This window comes from Abrus precatorius, unplaced genomic scaffold, assembly GCF_003935025.1.
Source record: "Abrus precatorius isolate BTA unplaced genomic scaffold, Abrus_2018 Scaffold9, whole genome shotgun sequence".
Lineage (NCBI taxonomy): Eukaryota > Viridiplantae > Streptophyta > Magnoliopsida > Fabales > Fabaceae > Abrus > Abrus precatorius.
Genome location: NW_020874439.1, coordinates 4,339,382 through 4,361,319, shown reverse-complemented (window position 1 = coordinate 4,361,319; position 21,938 = coordinate 4,339,382). Strand labels below are relative to the sequence as shown.

Below are 21,938 nucleotides of genomic sequence, written 5' to 3'. Positions count from 1 at the left end.
TTGGGCGAGAGAGAGGGTTCTGATAATGGGCGAGGGGAAGAGGAGACGCGGTTTTTATGGGTTTCAGTCATTACAGACGGGAAAATCCATCTGTAATGGGTTTAATGAAACGGTGCGTTTTAGGTGGCAAATTACAGATGGATTTTTTTGTCTGTAAATGCGTCAATCCTTTTTACAGACAGAAAAATCCGTCTGTAATTTGTCACCTGAAAGGTCGGTTAAAACTGCCATATTTATAGACGAAAAAATCCGTCTGTAATTTCCCGCTATAATATTTCCTCCTATTTTCAAATTACAGACGGAAAAATTCGTCTGTAATTGCTGTCTATAACGTTTGGCGCCAAAAGGCGGATTAAATACAGACGGATTTTATAGACGGATTTACAGACAGATGTTTCAGAAAAAAAAAAAATTATTCCACAAATCCGTTTGTAAAGCCGTCTGTAATATAGACGGATTAAAATCTGTCTGTAAAATTTGTCTGTATTAAGCATATTTCTAGTAGTGACTATTAATGAGGGTGTGTTGAAAACAAAATTTAATTTGATAATATATAAATTATCAAAATTGCATTGAATATTTTTATATTTGATTCTATTCTTTATTTTCTTCATTATTCAATATGGAAATACTTTTCAGAAACTAAAAAAAAAAAAACTATATATCAGTGATTGTTATGACATACTATAATGGAAATAGCGATAGGGAAGTTATTAAAATGGAGAAAGGTAAGACTTACTAGGGCTTGTTTGTTTTCTCTTTGTAAATATAATTTTTTGTTTTTAAAATTGAAAAACAGAAAATTTTATTTATTAATGTAAGTTTTAAAAATCAATTTTAGAAATAATTTTGTATTTTCAGTTTTAAAAACTAAAAAAACATAATTACTGTTTGGATATTTTTGTTTTTATATTTTCTGTTTTTCTTTCTAAAATTAATAAAAGTTTAACTAAAAACAGATTTAAAAACTAAATTATCAAAGAATTTTTATTTTTTTAAAATAGTTTTATAAAATTATTTTACAATATAACTTTTAAAAATTAAAAATTAAAAATAAATTAAACAAGCTCTTAGTTTTATTCTCTTCCTTATGTCGTTGTTATAACATTCAATCTTTTCATATTTGTTTATTGGTACAAGGATTTCAGAAATTGATCTAATATTTAAATTGTAAAAAATAGATTAAAATAAATTCATTTATTATAAGAATTTCACAAATTTATAAGGAAAGAATGTATGTATATTTTAATTTATATGAGTCAATGTATTTATATTTATTTAAAAATTCAAATTATTTTACCCAATAAATCGAACTATACAATAGCTTATGATGAAATATTGAACATCTTATATAAATTTCTTTCTTATTTTCATTTTGTATTCAAAGTTTTATTTATTATAGTTGTCTCTAAAAAGAAAAATCAAATAAATGATTCGATTAGATCCAATTTAATATTACATTTTATCTAATTAAAATAAATTAAACTTTATTTTCATAATCGAATTGAATAAAAATTTACCTAAAATTAATCAAAATTAAACTGCAAAACTCCCCTACCTTATCATCAAAGCCTGAATGAATGAATATCAAATAGTTTTCTCATAACATGCACATATATTTCCAAAACACCATTAACATATAGTAATCCGATAAAAAGAAAAGGATAGTAGCTATACCTCAATGTGAATATTTGTGGCCTTGCAAGGACCGTTTAGCTTTAATTTCTTCACTGAAAATACTTTTTTTGGTGGTATCAATAGAGTTGTGGAACTTTCTGCTTCACACGTGCATTGCCATGCACTTAAAAATGCCTATAACATCATTTAAAATACATCTTATTAGAAAGTCACTCAATTGGTTGAAATCATCACAGTCTATAGTATCAAATGTTTAATTAGATATAAACTTCTCCTTAAATAGAAGCATTAATTTTCTCATGATGTATACATAGATTAAGATTATATTGTATAGAAATTGACAATAAAGCGGAAACTTATATATATATATATATATATATATATATATATATACATACATGTGAATCGTCCGTTTTTTCATCGCTACGAGCTCCATGTTCCATCACATTAAAATAAATCATTGTTTGATCCAATCCTCCTTAGTCACAAAGAGGGTAAAACAAAACAAAGAATCAAAATACAAGTGATTAACCTTTTCATGCTTAACTAGAATATATGATAGTGAATAACACACTTAGGAAGATTAAGAGAGCTAAAGTGATTTGTGAAGGGAGAATAAGTGTAGGAGCTCATATATAGAAGCTTACTTCTCTATAAGTGGAAACAAATGATTAAGGAATAGGTTGAAATTAATATAGGAAACTAAACATACTAATTTGAATTTTTTTTTTATAAGTTAAAATATCCTTATATTAATGGTATAAAAAATTATCCTAAAAACATTACTCATCTTAAAAGCAACTATATCTTGTGGCCAGATAAATAATCCACATTGACTAACAAGTATTCAATATGTTGTATTAAATACTTTTTATTGATATACAAATCATTTATTATATTAAATATATAGAAAATAATCTAATACTTACCGCTTTAATTTAATTGATTGAAAGTATTTAGTTGAATCCAATAAAGGAAAATGGTAAAGCAAAGTGTGATTCTTTAATTGATGATATTCAAAGTTATATGTATCTCTTTTTCATTGTAATCAATGAGATTAGAAAATTACTCAGGTAGATAAAGTTTGTTAGATTCAATCATATTTTTAAAAAACTAAACAAAGTACTTGATTGATTAAAATAGAATCAGAAGTTGAGTTTTTTTTTTGTTTTTTTTTATATGCTTTAAAGACTTTGTAGCCTAGAATGTTATTTAGGGGTTTGTTTATTTTTGAATTTTTAAGTCCCATTTAATAATTAAGAAACAAGTTAAGAAATAAATAAATAAAATTTAATAAAAATTTTCAATTATATATAAATTTTCTTAAATATAAATAGACATCTCAATTATATTTCTTTTTCAATTCCAACACAGCGGTACCTATTTAACTATGTAAAATTCTGTTCAATAAAGGAGTATTTTTAACTTAACAAAAAATTATTAAAATGATTAAATATAAGAAAATATTTAAAAATCATTAATTAATTAACTATAATATTAATAATTATCTTTAGAAACTAATTAAAGATTTTAAACACATTTAATTAAAGATATTAAATATTTATTGATCAACTAATATGTTTTGGACAATCATTATTATAGGTTATGTGGATAGAAGACAAATCACGTGTAAGTTTTGATTTTTTATTTTATTTTAATTATTTTAAGATTTTTTTTAACATACTATATATATATATATATATATATATATATATATATATATTACATGGATTACTCACTAGTATGTTAAAAAAAAATCTTAACCATGAGTCTAAACCATAAAAGTGAATGTTAAGAAACAGAGAGTCCAGAATATTAACATCCATGAGACTCACTGTCTTGTTTGGGTAACAATTGAAATAGACCAGACCTTGACCGAAGCTAGTTTCTACAGTTCCTATTAAGGAGTCTTCAAACTTATTATATCTGACATCTTCGAGATATATTAAGATAGCAGCATCTATATCTATATCTATCAACGGTTTGATGGCTACTTAGACACATCCTATATGGAGGAATTTGTATTTTTTTTTATGTTCATTGACCGAGTGTTTCGACAAAAGGTGGAATTCTTCTCATGTCTTAACCTAGGGGAATATTGTTCTCTTATATTTTCAAATTCTTAACAAGGAGCCTTGATTTTCAATAATAACTTTAGATAATTTGTAATTAATCTTAAGCTTTGAGCCATTCACAATGCTGAGTTTTTCAGAAGTTTTTTCAAAACACTTAGTAGGAATTAATCCTTGTAAAATAAAATTTGAATCTTGACTTTTAGACACTGGTTTGTTGCCTTCACTTGTACCTTCATTTCTTTGTGATGCAAATCGGCAAACATCTGTTGAATGTCCTGTCTTTCTACAATGGTTGCACATTACAGGTAATTGTGTACAGCTCCTCACTCGATGTGGTCCTCCACATCTAAAACATTTTATTAAATCTAAGGGATCTTTGTTCTTAGATGCGGATTTCTTAATTTCACCAATGCTTCCACTTCTTTGCGGTGTATGCCAACAAACACTTTCCGTATGCCCCATTCTTCCACAATAATTACACTCAGTAGTTAGTTGTAGGTAATCTTGTACTCTGTGAGGTCCTTTACATTTAAAACATCTAGCCTTGCTACAAGAGTTCTTTGAATTATCATGGTCACTACCATAAGGTGTCTTTTTCTTTGCTCACTGCCTAGTGGTTTTTGAGCAGGTCTCTTGAAAATCTATTAACCTTCTTTTCTTGTCTCAATAACCCTCCAGTTTTATCATTCACTAACTCCCCTTTCAAACTATCTTCTAACATTATACACTTACTCACTAATGTTGGTAAATCCATTAGTTGAAAGATACTAACTACTTTACGAAGGTCACTCCTTAGTCCATTCTCAAATTGATTACACCAATCTTTGTCGTCGTTCTTTTGCTGAAAATAAATCCAATATTTCATCAGCTCATGAAATTTTACAGCATACTTTTTGACTAACATCTCTCCCTGCTTTAATCTAAGGACTTCCCTTTCCTCTTGTTTCTTCAGATCTCCTGGAAAATGATTCTCCAAAAAACTTGTCTTAAATGTATCCCAAGTGACGAATCTACCTTCCTTTGATAAGATGTCGCTTGTGATTTTCCACCAATCTTCTACCTTTCCAATCAACATAAACGTAGCATAGTCCACTTTATGTTCTTCTTGGCAATCCATTGAACTAAAGACTCGTTCCACATCTGCAATCCATTTCCAGGCTCTTTCCGAGTCAAATTCTTCTTCAAACTTTGGAGGACGATGCCCTATGAATGTCGGTAAACCATGACTTTTAACTACTTCTGCACTCTGATCATACACTAAGAGTTCTGACACTTGAGCTATATTCACTGGAATCTTAGCGGTGGCTTCAACTAAACTATCTCTACCCATCATTTTTTTAATTTAGATAAACACATCATATGTATGTTAGTAAGCTTATTGTTCACATATGTATACATACACACATTAAAATAAAAAATTTCACATAAATCTCCATTTGGAGTACAAAATAGGTCACACTAATAAACAATTATTTTATGTTCATATTCTACCATATACTAATATAAATAACATTTAGTACCGCGAACTAGTCCCATACCCCAGGCTTGTTAGAACGAACTGCTCTAATACCATTTTGTAACATCCTTCTTTTTATATAAATAATTTACTTTAATAACTTATCTTATTAAAAACATGATTAAGAAAATTCGTAGAAAATTATACAATTTTAAAGAAATGACACAACATGAAAATATAAATAATCAAATTTGGCAAATTTATAAATATTACCAACTTAAAAGTTCAGTGTCAATGAAATAAAAATACATAAATGAATTTATACATCTATTACATTAAATTAATTATATCTGAGCAATTCTTTTCCCACAATCTTTGACGAGTATGACCCTAGAACAAATAATTCATCTCCATTTCTTTTTCTTCATTACCTGAAAAATATTAGTAAGGGTGAGTATTTCCTACTCCACTAAATCTCTTTTATTATAAATTCTTTTAAAAGCACTAAAGTTATTGCCTAATATCCTATTCTAATTCATTATCAATAGTGCACAATTCATATTGATACTCATCACATCCAAGCACATACAATAAAACAACCATCAATCAGAGCATATACAACAATTCACTCATTACACATACATTTCTATGTTGACCTATATGTTATTATACATGTATCATATTGTCTTGATTAATATGTCACAATACATGTGTCCTAGTCACACTCATTGATGTACTACAACACACATATCATAACAACATAAATCGATCTGTTATGATACATATATTATAATAATACAAATTCTATACTATTTTACATCTATAACACTTTCATAATAAATGCCCTTGTGATTCCTTAAGGACTTCCTAGCATAGATAGCTTCGTCAAGAAATGAGGGTATAGCCTGTGAATGTCTATTTTTCAATAAATTATTGTGCACTATTCTATCGTTAGCATTCACCATCCTCATTTTTCCAAGATTTCCTAAATCTTCTCCAAACTTTATACCCCCAGTGTCTTGTTATACTATCTATACTTATTCTCTTTCTCATCATTTTTCATTTTCATATTCTTTTTACTAATCAGCATGTCATAATATGTGAGTTACAATTGATATAAATTTATGGATCACAATATATATTATAATACATCCTTCAGTATGTTATAGTATATAATATATATCGTAATCACCCTTTCAAGTCATTCTGATCCACGCATCATAATCATGCATCTCTTTCTTTCTCTTTTATACATCATATACTTTCAGAATCAATCAATACTTTAATTATTCATGTGAATTTACTCAATTGAATACATTTCAACTATTAGATCATATCTATAATTATTGCATCATGTCAGTCTAACAGAAAAAGTTATCATAAATATCACACCATACAATCAATACAATATATCGATCTTAGCATAAAAATTATCACACAATATCACACCATACAATCGATCCAATATGCCGAAGGTAAGACACCTTTGGACTCAGTCCAACTCGTATAATTTTAATATGGTCTTCTATCCTAAAGTTCAATATTTTGTGTCTTTTATTACTTAACTCAGATACATTCTAAGTAACTTAGCCTTAAAACTTCTTGATGTTGTTCTAACTCATAGCTTTCTTTATACCAAAAATTCATTTTTACCGTACGATTTCATAAAAATTATAGATTATTACTAAAATAGGTTATTCAAATTCTCCTAAGACCATTATATATGTATATAAAACTAAGGCTCAAGAATACTCCCCTTACTTAGTAACGGTTCTTCAAAAAACTAGTTTCCTAAGAGATCTTCGGAGAGATTCCACGATATCAACAGAGATATTGTCTAAAAGATGTAGTTTCCTAAGTATTTTAAGAAAGATGTCTTAATATGAGAAGAAAACTAAAGAAAAAGAATAAAATAGAGATCTAAGCTCTGAGAAACTTACTTAGATTGAGTCCAGAGAGCACCTATCTTTCTTGCGACTCTTCGTCTGGGCGAGCTCTATCTCGCTTGGGCGAGCTGCTCTTAGCCTGAGCAAGATCCCCTTCTCGCCTAGGCAAGAGGACAGTTAGGGCAACGTTATCTCATTCTCGCTTGAGCGAGACTCATCTCACTTAAGCAAGGGGTTCTAGAACGTTCTATTTTAGGAAATCCTACGCCGCTTGAGCAAGATATCCTTTATCTAAATTCCTATTTTTCCTATCCAAGAATAACAAAATTGAGGGTGTTACGCGGTCTAGGATCATATTTTCAATGATATTGCAAGGAGGAATTAGCTCTATTGGCTTTAAATTGTATTTAAAATTGTGAAAGTTTTGATTAAGTCTTAGTAGAATTAAATTTCTGATATGTAAATAATGTATGATGAATTTAAACATTGAGAGGTTTGATAAGAATTTTTTGTGAATAATAATTTAAATTATATTTGTAGTATTCATCAATTAATTTCATCAATACTATTATTTTTATGTTGAATTTTGTTTTTAATTGAGAAAAATTCATTTCTAATATTTTTACGAAGTATTATGATAGAATTCATTTTCAAAAAAGTTTCAATGTTATTTATGTTTATGCTACTCATTTTATCTTATAAATTGATTTTATTTATTTTAAATATTTATTAAATAGTACAAATAGTAAAAATATTACAAATATGTTCAATTGAAAAAAAGTTCAAATTTTCTCACATATTTATACTTCTTGAATTGAATAAAATTAATTTATTCTTTCGCTTTACAATAAATTATTATTTATTTTTAGAATTCAAAAAGTAGAATATTACAATTTGTATTTTATTGAAATATGTATTTTTTATTGGAAAGTGTGAAAATTATTCTTTTCACCCTTTCATTCGTCTAGGGACATCCAATTTGTTTTGTTCCATTTTCTTTGGTTTTATTTGGAATTCAGCTATATCACTTTTTTTTAATTCTATAAATATTTTGTTCTTTTTTAAACATGCATCATACATAAAATAAAGCTTACGTATTTAATTAGTTCTGTCTCATTTTAGTAGGATCATAAAATGCTACTGATGTCAAATTCTGAATGATTTGGTAGTCGAAAATAAATGATTCTTAAACTCTATACAAGTAACAAAGAGAGATAAACCATCAATGCAATGGCTTATACCTTACAGACTTTCTTTTAAATTTTTTTTCTTTTTCTTTTTTCTTTTTTCTTTTGGTTCACTTGAGGTTTGAACTCGAACAAGACGGACGGGCATCTACTACTGACCCTAAATGAGTTGATACAGAGGACATGCCACCATAAGAAAAAAATCTCTCCATAACAAAGTTGAGGTTTTAACGTATGACAATTTTTTAAAACAATAAATAATATATATATATATATATATATATATATATATATTTTGTGTTTATCAACTTAAATTACAAACGTATTATAAGGGACAATTACAAAGGAACTCAATTTCTTCCATTAAAGAAATAAATATCATCAACCTCTAACAAGTTTATGTATGTCGTGCAATTTTCCTAACAAGTTTTTGTTACCGACTTTGCATATTCTTCATTTTTTTCAATTTGACATATTTAATGGTATGTGTTGGTGTGTGATTCTAGTAATGGTGTAACTGATATTAACCTATATACTTGTCTAGAAGTCCCAAAAAAATAAAGCATATTGTTGGCCAATTTACTATATTAATGGGTACAAATTTTAAACTATTGAATCATGTAAAGGAAGAAAAATAAATAACAGTAGGGTTAGTGTCAAAGGAAATTCAAGTGCTTGTGATTGTTATTGGTATGATAAACTTAAGGAAATAGTTGAGATAGAATATGATGGTGAAACTATAAAAAGAATTATCTTATTCAAGTGTGAATGGTTTGATCCAACACGCTCAATAGGAACACCTAAACATAACCAGTACAATATAATTGAGATTAACCATACCAAAAGATATAGAAGCTTTGACTCGTTCATCATTGCACAAAATGCAAGACAAATATATTTCTTATCTTATCCTGAAAAATATAATAAAAGTTGGAGGATCGTAATAAAAAATAAGTTCAAGGGTCAGATTAAAATTGATGAAGTAAATGATGATGATGCATATCAAATTAATGACTCAATTTCTTCACGTGTAGTAATAGACACTATTGTCTCTCCCACCTTATCTTCTCCTTTGAAATAATTAACCCTTCTACCAAAGCTTTAAGAAATAATGAAAGGGACAACATGACTGAAGATGAGGAGGAAAAATTTGTGGATGACATTTCATCTTAGAATGATGATGGTAGTGTTGAACTATCAGATTCAATGAGGCAAAATAAGTAGGTTAACACATATTATGTTTCTATGATTAATTATTTTGAGTATTCACCAATATTAATAATGTTTTATAAAGACAATTATATTAGTTTCTAAACATATATTATATTTCATTTAGATATGACAGTTAAAGGCAAGAAAGACGTTGCTCAACATCTTGATTGTGACAACACTCCTTCACCCACCACTCCCACTTGTACCTCCATACTAGTTGCAATGTAGACCTCCTAAGCTAAGGGTAGGAGCAGTTTATCATGGTGACCAACCTTGGGTATGTGGCTACTCCTGCTCTAGTACCGAGAGTTTCACATGGCACATGCGAGAGATCCACTAGTGTTGCAGCTATAAGTGGGCAGCAGTCATCACAAATTCATGCATCATTGAGATCGTTTCTAGGTTTGAAATGGGATGGATCTACTTGATAAGTTAAATTCAAAATATGGTTAATAACTCAATTTGATGTGAATGTTATAATAATTATGTTATTTTATTGTGTGTTTAGTTGGTATCCACTACAAAAGGGTCTTCACCAGGTAACGGATACCATCAAGAAAGTATTTGATGTACCTTACACAAGTTTTGCAAAAGTGCCTAAAGATACAAAGTTGAAATGGTTCAAAGATTGGAAGGTAATAACAGTCAACTAATTTGAGATAGTGTAATTAGATATTGTTTTTTGTACCTATATTAATTACTTTCTATTTATATAGAGCAATTTTTCCTTTCCCCTCGAGATGAGAAAACAATTTTCAAGGCCTAGAAGAGTTGCACTACAAAGCGACTAAGGTAGATTTACATTGAGGCTTGTCAGGACCCATCATCTGCTAATTGGATAGCACATAATTTCCTTCATGCCTTGTAAGAGTATTAGGGTATAGATGAGTTTAAAAATCTCTCCATAAAGAACAAGACAAACAAGGCATCCAATAAAAGGGGATCACTGCATAATGGTGAATCTATGACTTTGGCTGACACTAAGTCGAACTTGGTATGTGATTTTTAATTTTCTTTCAAAATTTATGTTATTCAATTTATAATTGATATTTAAGAAGGTGGTTTAATTGAAATTGTAGGAGAAGCTATTGAAAAGGCTACTTATGCATGGAGAGGTATTCAAGGAGACACACTTGTAGGGGAGACAAAAGTTTGTGGGTTGATATATGATCTTAAGTCACATATGTAAGTGGAGTTATTGACACTATATTTTATTATTAAAATTTATTAAATATTTCTCGAAGCTAATATATAATTACTAGCACTAAACTGTAGGATGATTATGTTTAAAGGCTTGATAAGATCTTATCAGCATCCAGAGTCCGTTGATGAGAATACTATGTGGTCAAAGATGACGGGTGGCCTTTACAAAGGCTGCATTTATGGCATAAGAGACCACTTTGCAGACTCTATATTCCCTACATTTGTCATTAGAAATGCCCCTTCTCTTACACTTGAGGAGATGGAGGATATGATACATGCTTAAGTCCATGCCTTAAATGAAGAACTCTAGAAGCAAAATGAGGAGATGCGAAAGACTAAGGGGAGTGCGCAAAGAAGAAGTGGGTAAAGAAAATAAAGAAGATATAAAAAAAGGTGGCATTGATTATGCAAAGGGAGGTGTAGCAACAAATGCAACAACATGTAGCAAATGCAGGCATACTGTGAACTCATAAAAGCAAGTAGCTCCACACCTCTTTTTCCTCGTTCACCAGCTCTAACACCACCAGTTTTTGACTCAATGCAACATTTCTTCTCCTCTTCTTCCTCTACTGATGGTGATGTTTCCTTCGACGACTACTCATGATAAACATTTTATTTCATTTCATTTTATTTTTTGATATTATTTCTTTGAATGTTTACATCTTTAATTATAATAACATTTTAATTTAAAATTTTATAAATAATTTCTTAATTTTAATTTATAATTTTATAATTTTTATTATATTTTCAAATTGTAATAATTAGGAATAGCAAGAAATAATTATACGAGCAAAAAGAAAGTAAAAAAAACAAGAATAAATATCACATGCGGATTAAAAATCTGTTTATATTCATTTACAGGGAAGGAAATTATAGATGGCTCCAACTTATCTGTAAATTTGTGTGTAATTCTAAAATCCATTCGTAAATTTTTAAAAATCCATCTATAAATTTGTTTGTATTTATATGTTTTTAGTAGTGAATTAGTATGAAAAGTAAATAATTTTTTTATAAATTTGAAATAACTTATGCTTCTTTATCTTTTTAGAAGTTCTAAAAAGGTTTTTTATTTAATTTTTCTAAATTTGATGAGGTAAACTATTTTTAATTTATAAAAAAAAATTATTATTATTATTATTATTATAAAAAAGACTTCTCTACTGGACTTTTACATAAACACATGATTCATCTGCGTACACTTCTATCATAATTTTTTCACCCACCAACACATTAAATAACAACATCCTTCATGTACAAAAAAAAAAAGATTAATAAAATACTCGCACTTAATTCAAGAATATAAAAAGAATGTCACATACAAAAAAAAATAAAATTACTTGTTAAGTTGGACTGTATATGTATAGACTTTGTCTAATGGGAAATTGAACTATTAAATAGATATTAGCTCTGTATTAACAAGTTGATTAATCATATTAACAAACAATTTTATTACTATAAGATATTTGTACGTGAAAGTTTGTTTAGTTTTTCTCTTTCATTAAATATTTGTACGCTTTAATTAAATTTAGAACATAAAAAATAAAAAGACAAAATGTAAAGAGGCTCATAATATATAGTTATAGACAAATGTTATCGACACACTTTTTTTTTTTAAAAAACATGAGTCTTAGAGTATGTTTGTTTGTATTTTTTAAAAAGAGTTTTCTCTTTTTAAAATTTAATACAAACAAATATGCTCTAACTTTTTTGTACTTTTCAATAAATTTTTATTAATAATTAAAACAATGTTAAATGTTAATATTATGACTAAAATCATTAATAGAGTTATGCGAGGAATCGAATGTACTAGCATTTTGGACATAATACGAGTGCTTGTGATTCATAAATTCTTTATTAATAGAATTTTTGCATAGTCTTAGCAAATTTTGTGTATTTTTCTTTCTATAAATTTTTACTTTTGTCCATTGTCAAAATTCTTTCAAAGTTTCTAACGTTAAAGAGTATATTTGCTAGCATTCCTCTGTACTTGTGAATACAGTTCGGGGATGCAAATAACATTTGATAAGAAAAATATAACCACACACTACCTTTAGATGCAAGAGAACATAAAAAAAATACTCCACTGGAATGCAACTTGATCAACAATAAACTAATGGTATAGTTTTTCGTAGAGAACTGATACATAGCCAAAAATGAATCTCATACGAATTACACGGCCATTCCAAAATCATGGACGACAAATTAAATTACAATAAGATAATATCGCATTAAAAAGAAAAACTATCATAGTACTCATGATTTCCATCTTACAAATACGAGGTACTCTTGGAACAAAAGAGTTAATAGTTAAAAAATTTAACTCTTTAAAGGATTATTTCAATAAACACGAGACCGTTGGGATAACAGAGCATGAAGCATAGGTACTCCTTCTTGGTTTAGCATAGACAATGTTAATTTGATCCAATACAATGTTAAGACAATCCGATGAGGAACAACCTACGTTAATAGCTTTGTCATCTGCAGATGTTCCTTGAAATCCACGATATGCCACATCACTCACTGTCAATGTTTTGTTCTAATTTTTCCAAATTCAAAATTTAACTTTGATAAGTTATAAATAGAAAATTAAGTTTAAATCATAAGATAAGATACTAATATAGAGTCGAGTATATATACCTTTGGATCGTATGTACTGCCATAATACTGGTCTATGATTATTGGGTTGTAAACCTCTTTTAGTGTGATTTGTTCAAAAGAGATTCTTCTTGCATAGCCTGATCCTCTCTGTTAAAATTGGAATAATATATATAATAAGAAAGATAATCCTTTCAAGTAGTGAGAGATAGTGGAAAACTATTTGCTTTTTTGGTACCACATTTGTATATCACTTAGAAGTACTTGTTCCATTTTCTATTTTAATTTTATTTCAATCTTTTTTATCCTTAATTCTCAGTTTTATCAAGTCACATCTAAATCAATGTTACAGAATTAAACCGATATTTTCTTACATATGACGGAATTTTTTTTGTACGTTTTATTAAATTAAATTACTTGTAAATAAAAAAAGCATATTGCAGTATTTTAAAAAATAATAATTTTAAAAAGAATAAATATTTTTATCATTAATAATAAATTAAAGAATAAAATTTTTGAAATTAAAAATTTTAAATTAATGGTTAAATTTAAAAAATATTTTTTTCTTCAATATCAATTTAAATTAAGATTGATTAGCATAACAATACTCTCAAAATTTAGTTTATTTGAAAAATATTTTCAATTTGATACATTTATCAAATTTTAAATTAAACTTATTTTAAAATCAAATAATTTTTTTTTCGAAAGAATAAAAATTAGCAAACACAATCAAAGACTTACTGCAAAAAAAAAAAATTTACTCAATATAATAAAAACAATAAATCTTAAAAATATTCCCATTTAAGATAATTCTTTAAAATAGATCATTTAAAAATAATAACTCAGATTTTATATAGTTACATGATTTGAGCAGAAGAAAAACACTATATCTTGCCACACTTATATTAATTATTTACTAACTGGCTATGTCTTGATTCTTGTTCCATTTGAAGTCTTTGTGAAGCTGCAACTTCGTACATAAACATCTTCCACTATATCATGAGCTTTATTTCTACTAAGACTGCGAACACTGATTATTTCATTTTCGTTAATTGAATAAAAACAATAGAAAAACAAAAATACTATTTGAATCAAAGATACGTTAATTCTCATACTTTGATTTCATCACTATTGATGGCAATATAATCATCACCTATTGAGAAAAACAATGTAAATTAAAATTGCACACATAGTAGTTTCTTAAAACACTACGTGGAATTTAATTTCATGTGCATATAAGATAAAAACTTAGTGAATTTACCAGTCCTATCATTGAATCTCTTATCAAGATATTTTTGGAAGCTGAAATGTCAAATCAATCAATGGTGGGGCTTTTACTAGGAACTTGAATATTGATTTCACAAGTATTTATAGCAATGTGAGCTCCACGGCTATCAATCATTTTCAGACCTTAAGTATGATTATTACAAGAATGAAAATGTAAGGCCTGCATCATCCACATAAAAAAAAACCAATTCAGTCACAAGATATGGAGAAGAATTAGAAACTATATATATTATGATTCGTCATGCAACTTATATCAATCCTTTGGCTACATTTAGTAGTTCTTATATGTTAATTAATATTGTGCCAGTGTTTCTTTCATTCTGCAAAGGTACATTTCAACAATCCACTTAGTTTTCTACATGTACAATTGGAGTCTTCTTTCTTAATATAAAGGGAATATTTTAAATTATGATTTTATCTTTTATCATTTTATGTTACTAATTTTAAATATTTTAAATATCATGTACAATTGCAGTAGGATTTCATTTTAAAAATAGTACTTATTATAAATATGCATATATTTATAATAATTTTTTAAAATATAATTATTTTAAAATTAATTAAAATTGACCCTAAAATTAATATTAATTTAATCAGATACAGGTTGTATTTATACGTAGCATGTTTAATTTGAAGTCAAATAGAATTAATTTTGAATCATTAAATATAATTAAGATAAATACATAAACTAATATAAATTACATATTTTTATTAGAATGTGTATTTTTTTATTAAAAATAAAATTCTACCTTCAAACCAAACAATTGGGCTTGCAGTTGAAGAAATTTAAAATTAATAAATATTAAATTAACGATCTTAAACAAGGGTCATGATTTTTGTTTCACAAATTGACAATAACCATCTGCACATGTCAAGATAGATATAATTGATGTTGATTACAAACAAGCAACAAGTAAATTCAAATAGAATAAAACAAACATTTTGAATTAGATAGATATAAAGAAAGAATAGATGAAGCAAATCAGTTTCAATTTTATTTTTTCTAAGTTTTACTTCAACAGCTAGTTAATAATAAATACAATTATGAATCAAATTTAATATAAAAGTCACTTTAATAGAAAGTAGGAGCATTGATGTCCCCCCTAAATACTAAGGTGCATGTTAGATAGTAATTAGAAAACATACTTAACATAAGGATTAGCCATAACATAGCAAATAGAAAATATGAACACAGGAACAATTTATCTTGCATTAGGCAGCACTAGATGAATTTTAAGGAACAAACGAATTCTTATGACTTCCTCAAGGTTTGTGGTGTAACCATTACAATGGCCAAAACTAACTTCAATAGATGCACTTGCATCAATAGAATTCAATGAAGTTGTCTCATCATCTCAAATATCTCTACTTGCATTAACTAACATTGGTTAATCTCTAGCCAATTGAAGTGAATCATTAGTTTAATTCTGACAACTTAGTGCAACAAAAGCATTAAAGAAAGAAAAATTTTGTTATTCTGCATTATTTAGCCATTATATTTGAAATTGTATAATGAAAAGCATGATAAACAAAATTTGAACATGTAGACAAAATAATCAATCGATGTTTGAAATGCCTTATTTCATTTTAGAGTTCGTCGGATTTGTTTGATGTAGTAGCACACATTGACATATTACTATATTATTATTATTACTTAATTAGTTAAATTTCATTAGAAGCTCAATTATTTATAGTTTTAGATAATATGCTTTGTCATTAGCAAAATAACATTTCAAGATTCACTGTGTTAAGGGAATTTATTGTTGTGACAAGATTTAAAGTCTCTTTGACCCCAAACAATTAGAAATTTGATTCATAATACTCTCATTTTTCTCATAAAAAAGGTCCAATTTTAACCTAAAACAGAGTAACACTGTGCATTCTCTATGTTGTAATCCCAAAAACCTTATCATGAATAACACAAAACAATTTGATAACCAAGTGAACTAAAAGAAAGGTCACTCAGTGGAAAAAAGCAAGATCAGAAGAGAAAAAAAAAAAACAAGGACTAAGGAAAAAGGATAACCTGCATATTTTTTCTTGTAAAGTCCCAATAGCACATTGGTGGCAGCATTCGATTCACTTTCTTCAATTTTGCCTGCCAAAGAGTAGTTTCTATTAGAACCTTTCAATTACCCAACACAAACAAGTCTTGAAATGGATAATAAAAAGAACTATATTCAATATGACCCCAACGCAAAATTTGCCTATACCAACAACTTAACTATTATAATATTAGTAAATTGGGCTAGATTCAAGGATTTGAAGAGCTGTTTGGTGCAAAACGAAAGCTAAAAATATCTAATTATGATATAAGTACTCATAACATACCTTTAGGTCCCTTTTGCCTTTCTTTGTAGAAAATATATACATTGACAAACAACTACTAGATATTTAGCTGCTTTTATATATTTCATTTACTAAGTTGAATACTAGTTATCTGAATAATGTACTAGTATCAACTCTGTACTATCCTAAATCACTAATAAGGAGATCTAAATTATAAATATTAAATTACATGATATAATAGGAGAATTTTCTTTCTTGATTATAAATCTTAAAATACTAGGATTTTAGAAGAGAAAAACATGGATACTAGAAAGGATGATTTCTTTTCTATAATATTAATGTTAAATGTTGTCCAAAATGAGATCTATACCTTTTGTTTTGAGAACTTAAAGTGAGAGCTAGCTACTAGGTAATGTACATATGCCTCTTGCTTTTTTCACATATCTGATAATAAAATGCGAGGGATAGATCTTAAAAATATATTTATAATTTAACACTTGAGAGTCACTACGAAAGATCTAAATGATTATGCAACAAGCTAGTCACTAGAATCTGAAATCAAAACAGGAGATAAAAAAACACAGTTGTTCTATTACAAGCGATTCCCAAAACTACGAAAAACTAACAATTTTTACGAACTCTTTAATATCCAGAATTTCTTTTTCTTCTCCTTTCCATTTTTACCTATAAACACTAAAACAATGACTCTTTTCATGATAAAACTAAAATTGAAAATTTACCTTCAATTCAAAATTAAGAATGAAAATTAAAAAAATTGTAAAAAGTAAACAGAAATTGAAACTATACAAAACATCAATTTATATTATACATTTATGAAGTAGAAGGAACCCAAAGTAGTGTATATTTATTTTACATCAATAATCAATTCCTCATGCACATAAATACCTTTATAATTTGGGTCCTAATTATTAAATGAAAAAGTTTTTAGCTATTAGTTATCCTTTTTATTATGTCATGTGCTTTTTATGCATTCAACATTTAATTTGTTTTACTTCAGTCTTAATTTTAATTTTATATTAAATATTTTTAATTTTTTAAAATTTCTTTTTAATTTAATCTTATTTAATATAATAGAATATTATTATTAAAAAATAAATATTTATATATTAATATTTATAAATTTTATTAATTATAAAAAAATAATAATTTTTTAAAATAAATTTCTAATACAAATTTTATACGATCTTTCTTATAATTAAATATTTATTATTAATAATTAATTTTTTTACAAAATTTATTAAATTATATAATATTTAAATTTTAATTTAAAAAGTATATTTTTGTAATAGTATCGGTGCAAAGCAAAAAAAAAAAAGAAAAAAAAAAGAAGAACTTATTTGGCATTAAGTATATGACGGTTAAGACTCTGTTTAACAATTGAAAATAAATATGATCAGGATAATTTGTATTTATGTTTGAAAATTAACTCAAAAACTAATTAAAAGTATTTTCTTAGCAGAGCAAATACAATACACGAGGTTTACACTAAATAAATACGCATCAGAATCAGATCACTACCTTTATTATCAGTGATCAACTAAGGAATATTTGTGGGATGTGTGCGATTTGGCGACTAACGGCACTTGTCTTTCTTCGGCATTCATTAAGTAAGACGGAAGGTCCCCAGACCTCAAAGATCTTTAAATTGGTAAGACCACTCATTCCTTCGGGCAGCGATGCCAGTTTTGAGCAGTTTGAGATTGTGATATGCTGAAGCGATGAGAGGTTGCAAATCCAATCTGGCAAAGCCTTTAGCCTTCCACAAAAATTTATGCTGATTTTTCGCAGAGAAGGAAGGCAGTTGGTGTCGTCCTTAAACCCAGTTTCAAATTCTTCAAGTGTTTCACTATCACATAATTGAATTTGAAGAGACTCGAGAGAAGTCAGATTTTGCATCCAACCCTTTGGTAAATTCATAGGATCAGAAATTGACAGTCGTTCGAGCATGGAAAGAGGGGTAGCGGAGGAAGATGAGTCAGCTGAACATGTTGACGCTGTTGTGTTTAGTGTTCCTATTAATGGCTCCGCACTGCATTTGTACCATTTTAAATCCTTAACGTTTGGAAAAGTAGGCATACAAGTCAACTGTGGACATGTCGAGACAAATAGTTGAGAAAGATGAGGAAATGAAAGAGGTAAGGAGAGATTATGTGAATCATTGATATCATCTCTCGGCCTCCGCCATCCCCTGAAATTCCGACAACCTTCTAAACTGAGGCTCTCTAGAGAGGGGAAGAAGGTTACTGCAAAGCCATCTTCGCAGAGATATATATATTCCAATTCATGAAGAAACCGTATATCAAGGGACTTCAGGGACGGGAGACGTTCCAGCGGTGGGAGACAGCCACAATTAGGAAGATGATAGAGACGGATATTAACAACATTTGTGAGGAGAGAAAGCCAGCTTGGGAAAAGCACGCCTGGATAATGATTCACCGTCAATCGCTTAAGATTACCGTGGGGCTGAAGGTTTTCCAATAATTGCAAGCTGTCACTGTTACCGATGTCTTCATCCAAACAATCATCATCCGACAAATAATCCAACCAATCCAGAGTCAAGAATTGAAGGAATTTTTTTTCTTTTAAGTTTACGTAGTGTGATTCCAGAGCCACGTCTCTCACACGATTCAGATGCACAATTTCTAATTTGCCTCTTATTAGGTTTAAGTCCTTCAGTTCATTTAATGTGGCATATTTTGTTTCTTGGCTGTCTCCCACAACGAAGGTCGACAAAAATTGCAAAGAGCATAATTTTCCCAACCCAATTGCCATCCCACGCAAGGAGTCATAATCATCGATATCAAGGCACCTCAGATTGACTAATTTTGTGACTACTTCTGAAAATGATTCTTCGTCGCACTTCTTTAATTGTAATGTTTGTAGGAAAACAAGATTGCTCATGGATTTGGGAAGACTTTGTTGCGTTAAAGCAAGGTATCTTAAATGCTTCAAATGTTCAGTGGAATCAGAGAGATGATCCAACTTCAAGACACGTAAGTATTTGAACTTTGCAATAACCGACAAATATTCCTCTTCTTCGAAGCAATACGGAAAAATCAAAGTTCGCAGCCTGCTCGGATCTAATGATTTCAACAAATGAATGGCATTGTATTTCAATGATACATGCATGGGTCTACCTTCAACTTTTTCTGCCTTACCATCCAAGTAACAATAATCATTGCCAGCAACATGCATTGCAAGATCATGCATTAAATCGTGCATTTTGAAGCTAATGATCTCACCGTCCGCACGTTTCGCATCTTGAAAAAATGAGTTCATCAGAAACATCTTTACAAATTGATTACCCACATCCTCCATCTGCTGTCTTTCGGTTGAACATTTAAGGTAACCCTGTGCCATCCATAACCGAATCAACTCATCCTTTCGAATTTTTGAATCCTTGGGGTACAATGAGCAATAAGCAAAACATTGTTTCATTTCTGGCGACAAGTTGTGGTAACTGAGTTTTAGAATTGGCATAATACTATTTTGCTTTTCACATAATTTCCAAAAGTCACCAAGTAAAACATTCTCCCATTCACTTTCTTCGTTTTGTCCTCCTAAGAGGCCTCCCAGGGTTTTAACTGCCAGTGGAACCCCTTTACATTTTTTGGCTATTTCTTTCCCCATTGATTCTAGATTTTGATTCACTTCTGTGAAATCATCCTCAAATGCAATGCTCTTCAACAAACTCCAAGATGCTTCATCAGTCAAACCTTTCAAAGGATACGAAGTGCTGGCAGACATTGCCTTTGCTACATTTTCACTTCGAGTTGTTACTAAAATCTTACTATCTTGAGCGCCACACATCAAGTACTTTCTCAATTCAATCCATTTGTCACGTCTCTCATTCCATATGTCATCCAGGACCAACAAATATTTCTTACCACTTAAATTTTCACGAAGTTTTTCTTGCAAGTAGTCTAACGACGACCCATCTGCTGTCTTGGAACGAGTAACTGATTCTAATATTTTCTTCAGAACAGTTTTCACATCAAAGTTATCAGAGACACACACCCACATTTTCTTTTCAAAACAATTCTGCACTTCCAAGTCATTATACACCAACTGAGCAAGCGTTGTCTTCCCCAAGCCACCGAGGCCAAAAATAGCAATCAGAGAAACTTTTCTGTTTTCATGAGTTTGTCCCAACAGACTAATAATCTCCTTTTTACTATCATCTCTTCCAATGATATCAGATTCTAGCACAAAAGAACATGTTTCCCTCCATTCACTGTTAGTTTGCTTAACCAGAGAAGCTGGGATTAAATTCAATTTATCCATGTCTTCTACTACACCATTAAAACTTTCTCGTATTTCTTTAATTTTGTCAGGCATTTCAGTGTATAAAGGTAGTTGATTTGAAGATGAAATGGAAAGAAGTACCTTGTCTACTTCTTTTCCTTCTGCTGCACCCAATTTGTCTCTCCTGAATTGGATAGCAAGATCATCTAAGGAGTCATCTGTAGCATGGAGTACTTTTTTGAACCTTCTGATCCAAACTCGCACACCATCATCTTGATCTTGTTTATCGTCGGCACCAAGGAGCTTAGCATTGATGGATTCAATAGTGTTCTTGAGCTCTTCCAACTCTTCCGTCACTTCATAATGCTTTCCAAATTCAAGAAAATCTGCGGAAGCCAACCTGAGATTTGAATTAACAGCAAATGGAACTGACTCGGCCATCGTTAAAATGATCAAGAAAGACAACATAGAAGGGTGCTTTGTTGAGAGGAAGTTGAGCAATGTGTAAAAATATTGGCATAAGAACGGAGGAAAAGGGAAAATATATAATAATAATATACAAATTCAATTGATTGAATCATGATTTGTTCATGGCGGGCTCAGTTACAAATCCTTACCAATCATACTTTCCATGTGCACTGACACACGAGTATATTTTATTTTGTTAGTACAAATCTCATTAACACATCTAAAAGTAGATATTTATTTTTTATAATTTTAGTACAAGAGAAAAAAATATCAATTATCACTCCAAAATCTCCTTGTTTAAGATATTTTATTAAAATATTATTATTAATGTAATCCCTTAATAGAATAGGACGTAGTATATAATTCTAGGAACATT

At 28.9% G+C, this 21,938-nt stretch overlaps 2 protein-coding genes across 2 annotated transcripts; both read right to left on the bottom strand.

Moving 5' to 3' along the window:
- Positions 1 to 4,323: 4,323 nt before the first annotated feature.
- On the bottom strand, positions 4,324 to 5,043 carry LOC113850623. The gene has a single exon (XM_027481203.1). The coding sequence runs from the start codon at positions 5,041 to 5,043 to the stop codon at positions 4,324 to 4,326; it is 720 nt and encodes a 239-aa protein (XP_027337004.1).
- Positions 5,044 to 18,382: 13,339 nt separating this feature from the next.
- On the bottom strand, positions 18,383 to 21,535 carry LOC113850622 (putative disease resistance protein RGA1). Its single transcript, XM_027481202.1, has one exon. The coding sequence runs from the start codon at positions 21,533 to 21,535 to the stop codon at positions 18,383 to 18,385; it is 3,153 nt and encodes a 1,050-aa protein (XP_027337003.1).
- Between the last annotated feature and the right edge of the window lie 403 nt (positions 21,536 to 21,938).

Bases quoted from the DNA above. Each gene is read 5' to 3' on its own strand.
- LOC113850622 (XM_027481202.1), bottom strand. From the start codon at position 21,535: ATGGCCGAGTCAGTTCCATTTGCTGTTAATTCAAATCTCAGGTTGGCT.
- LOC113850623 (XM_027481203.1), bottom strand. From the start codon at position 5,043: ATGGGTAGAGATAGTTTAGTTGAAGCCACCGCTAAGATTCCAGTGAAT.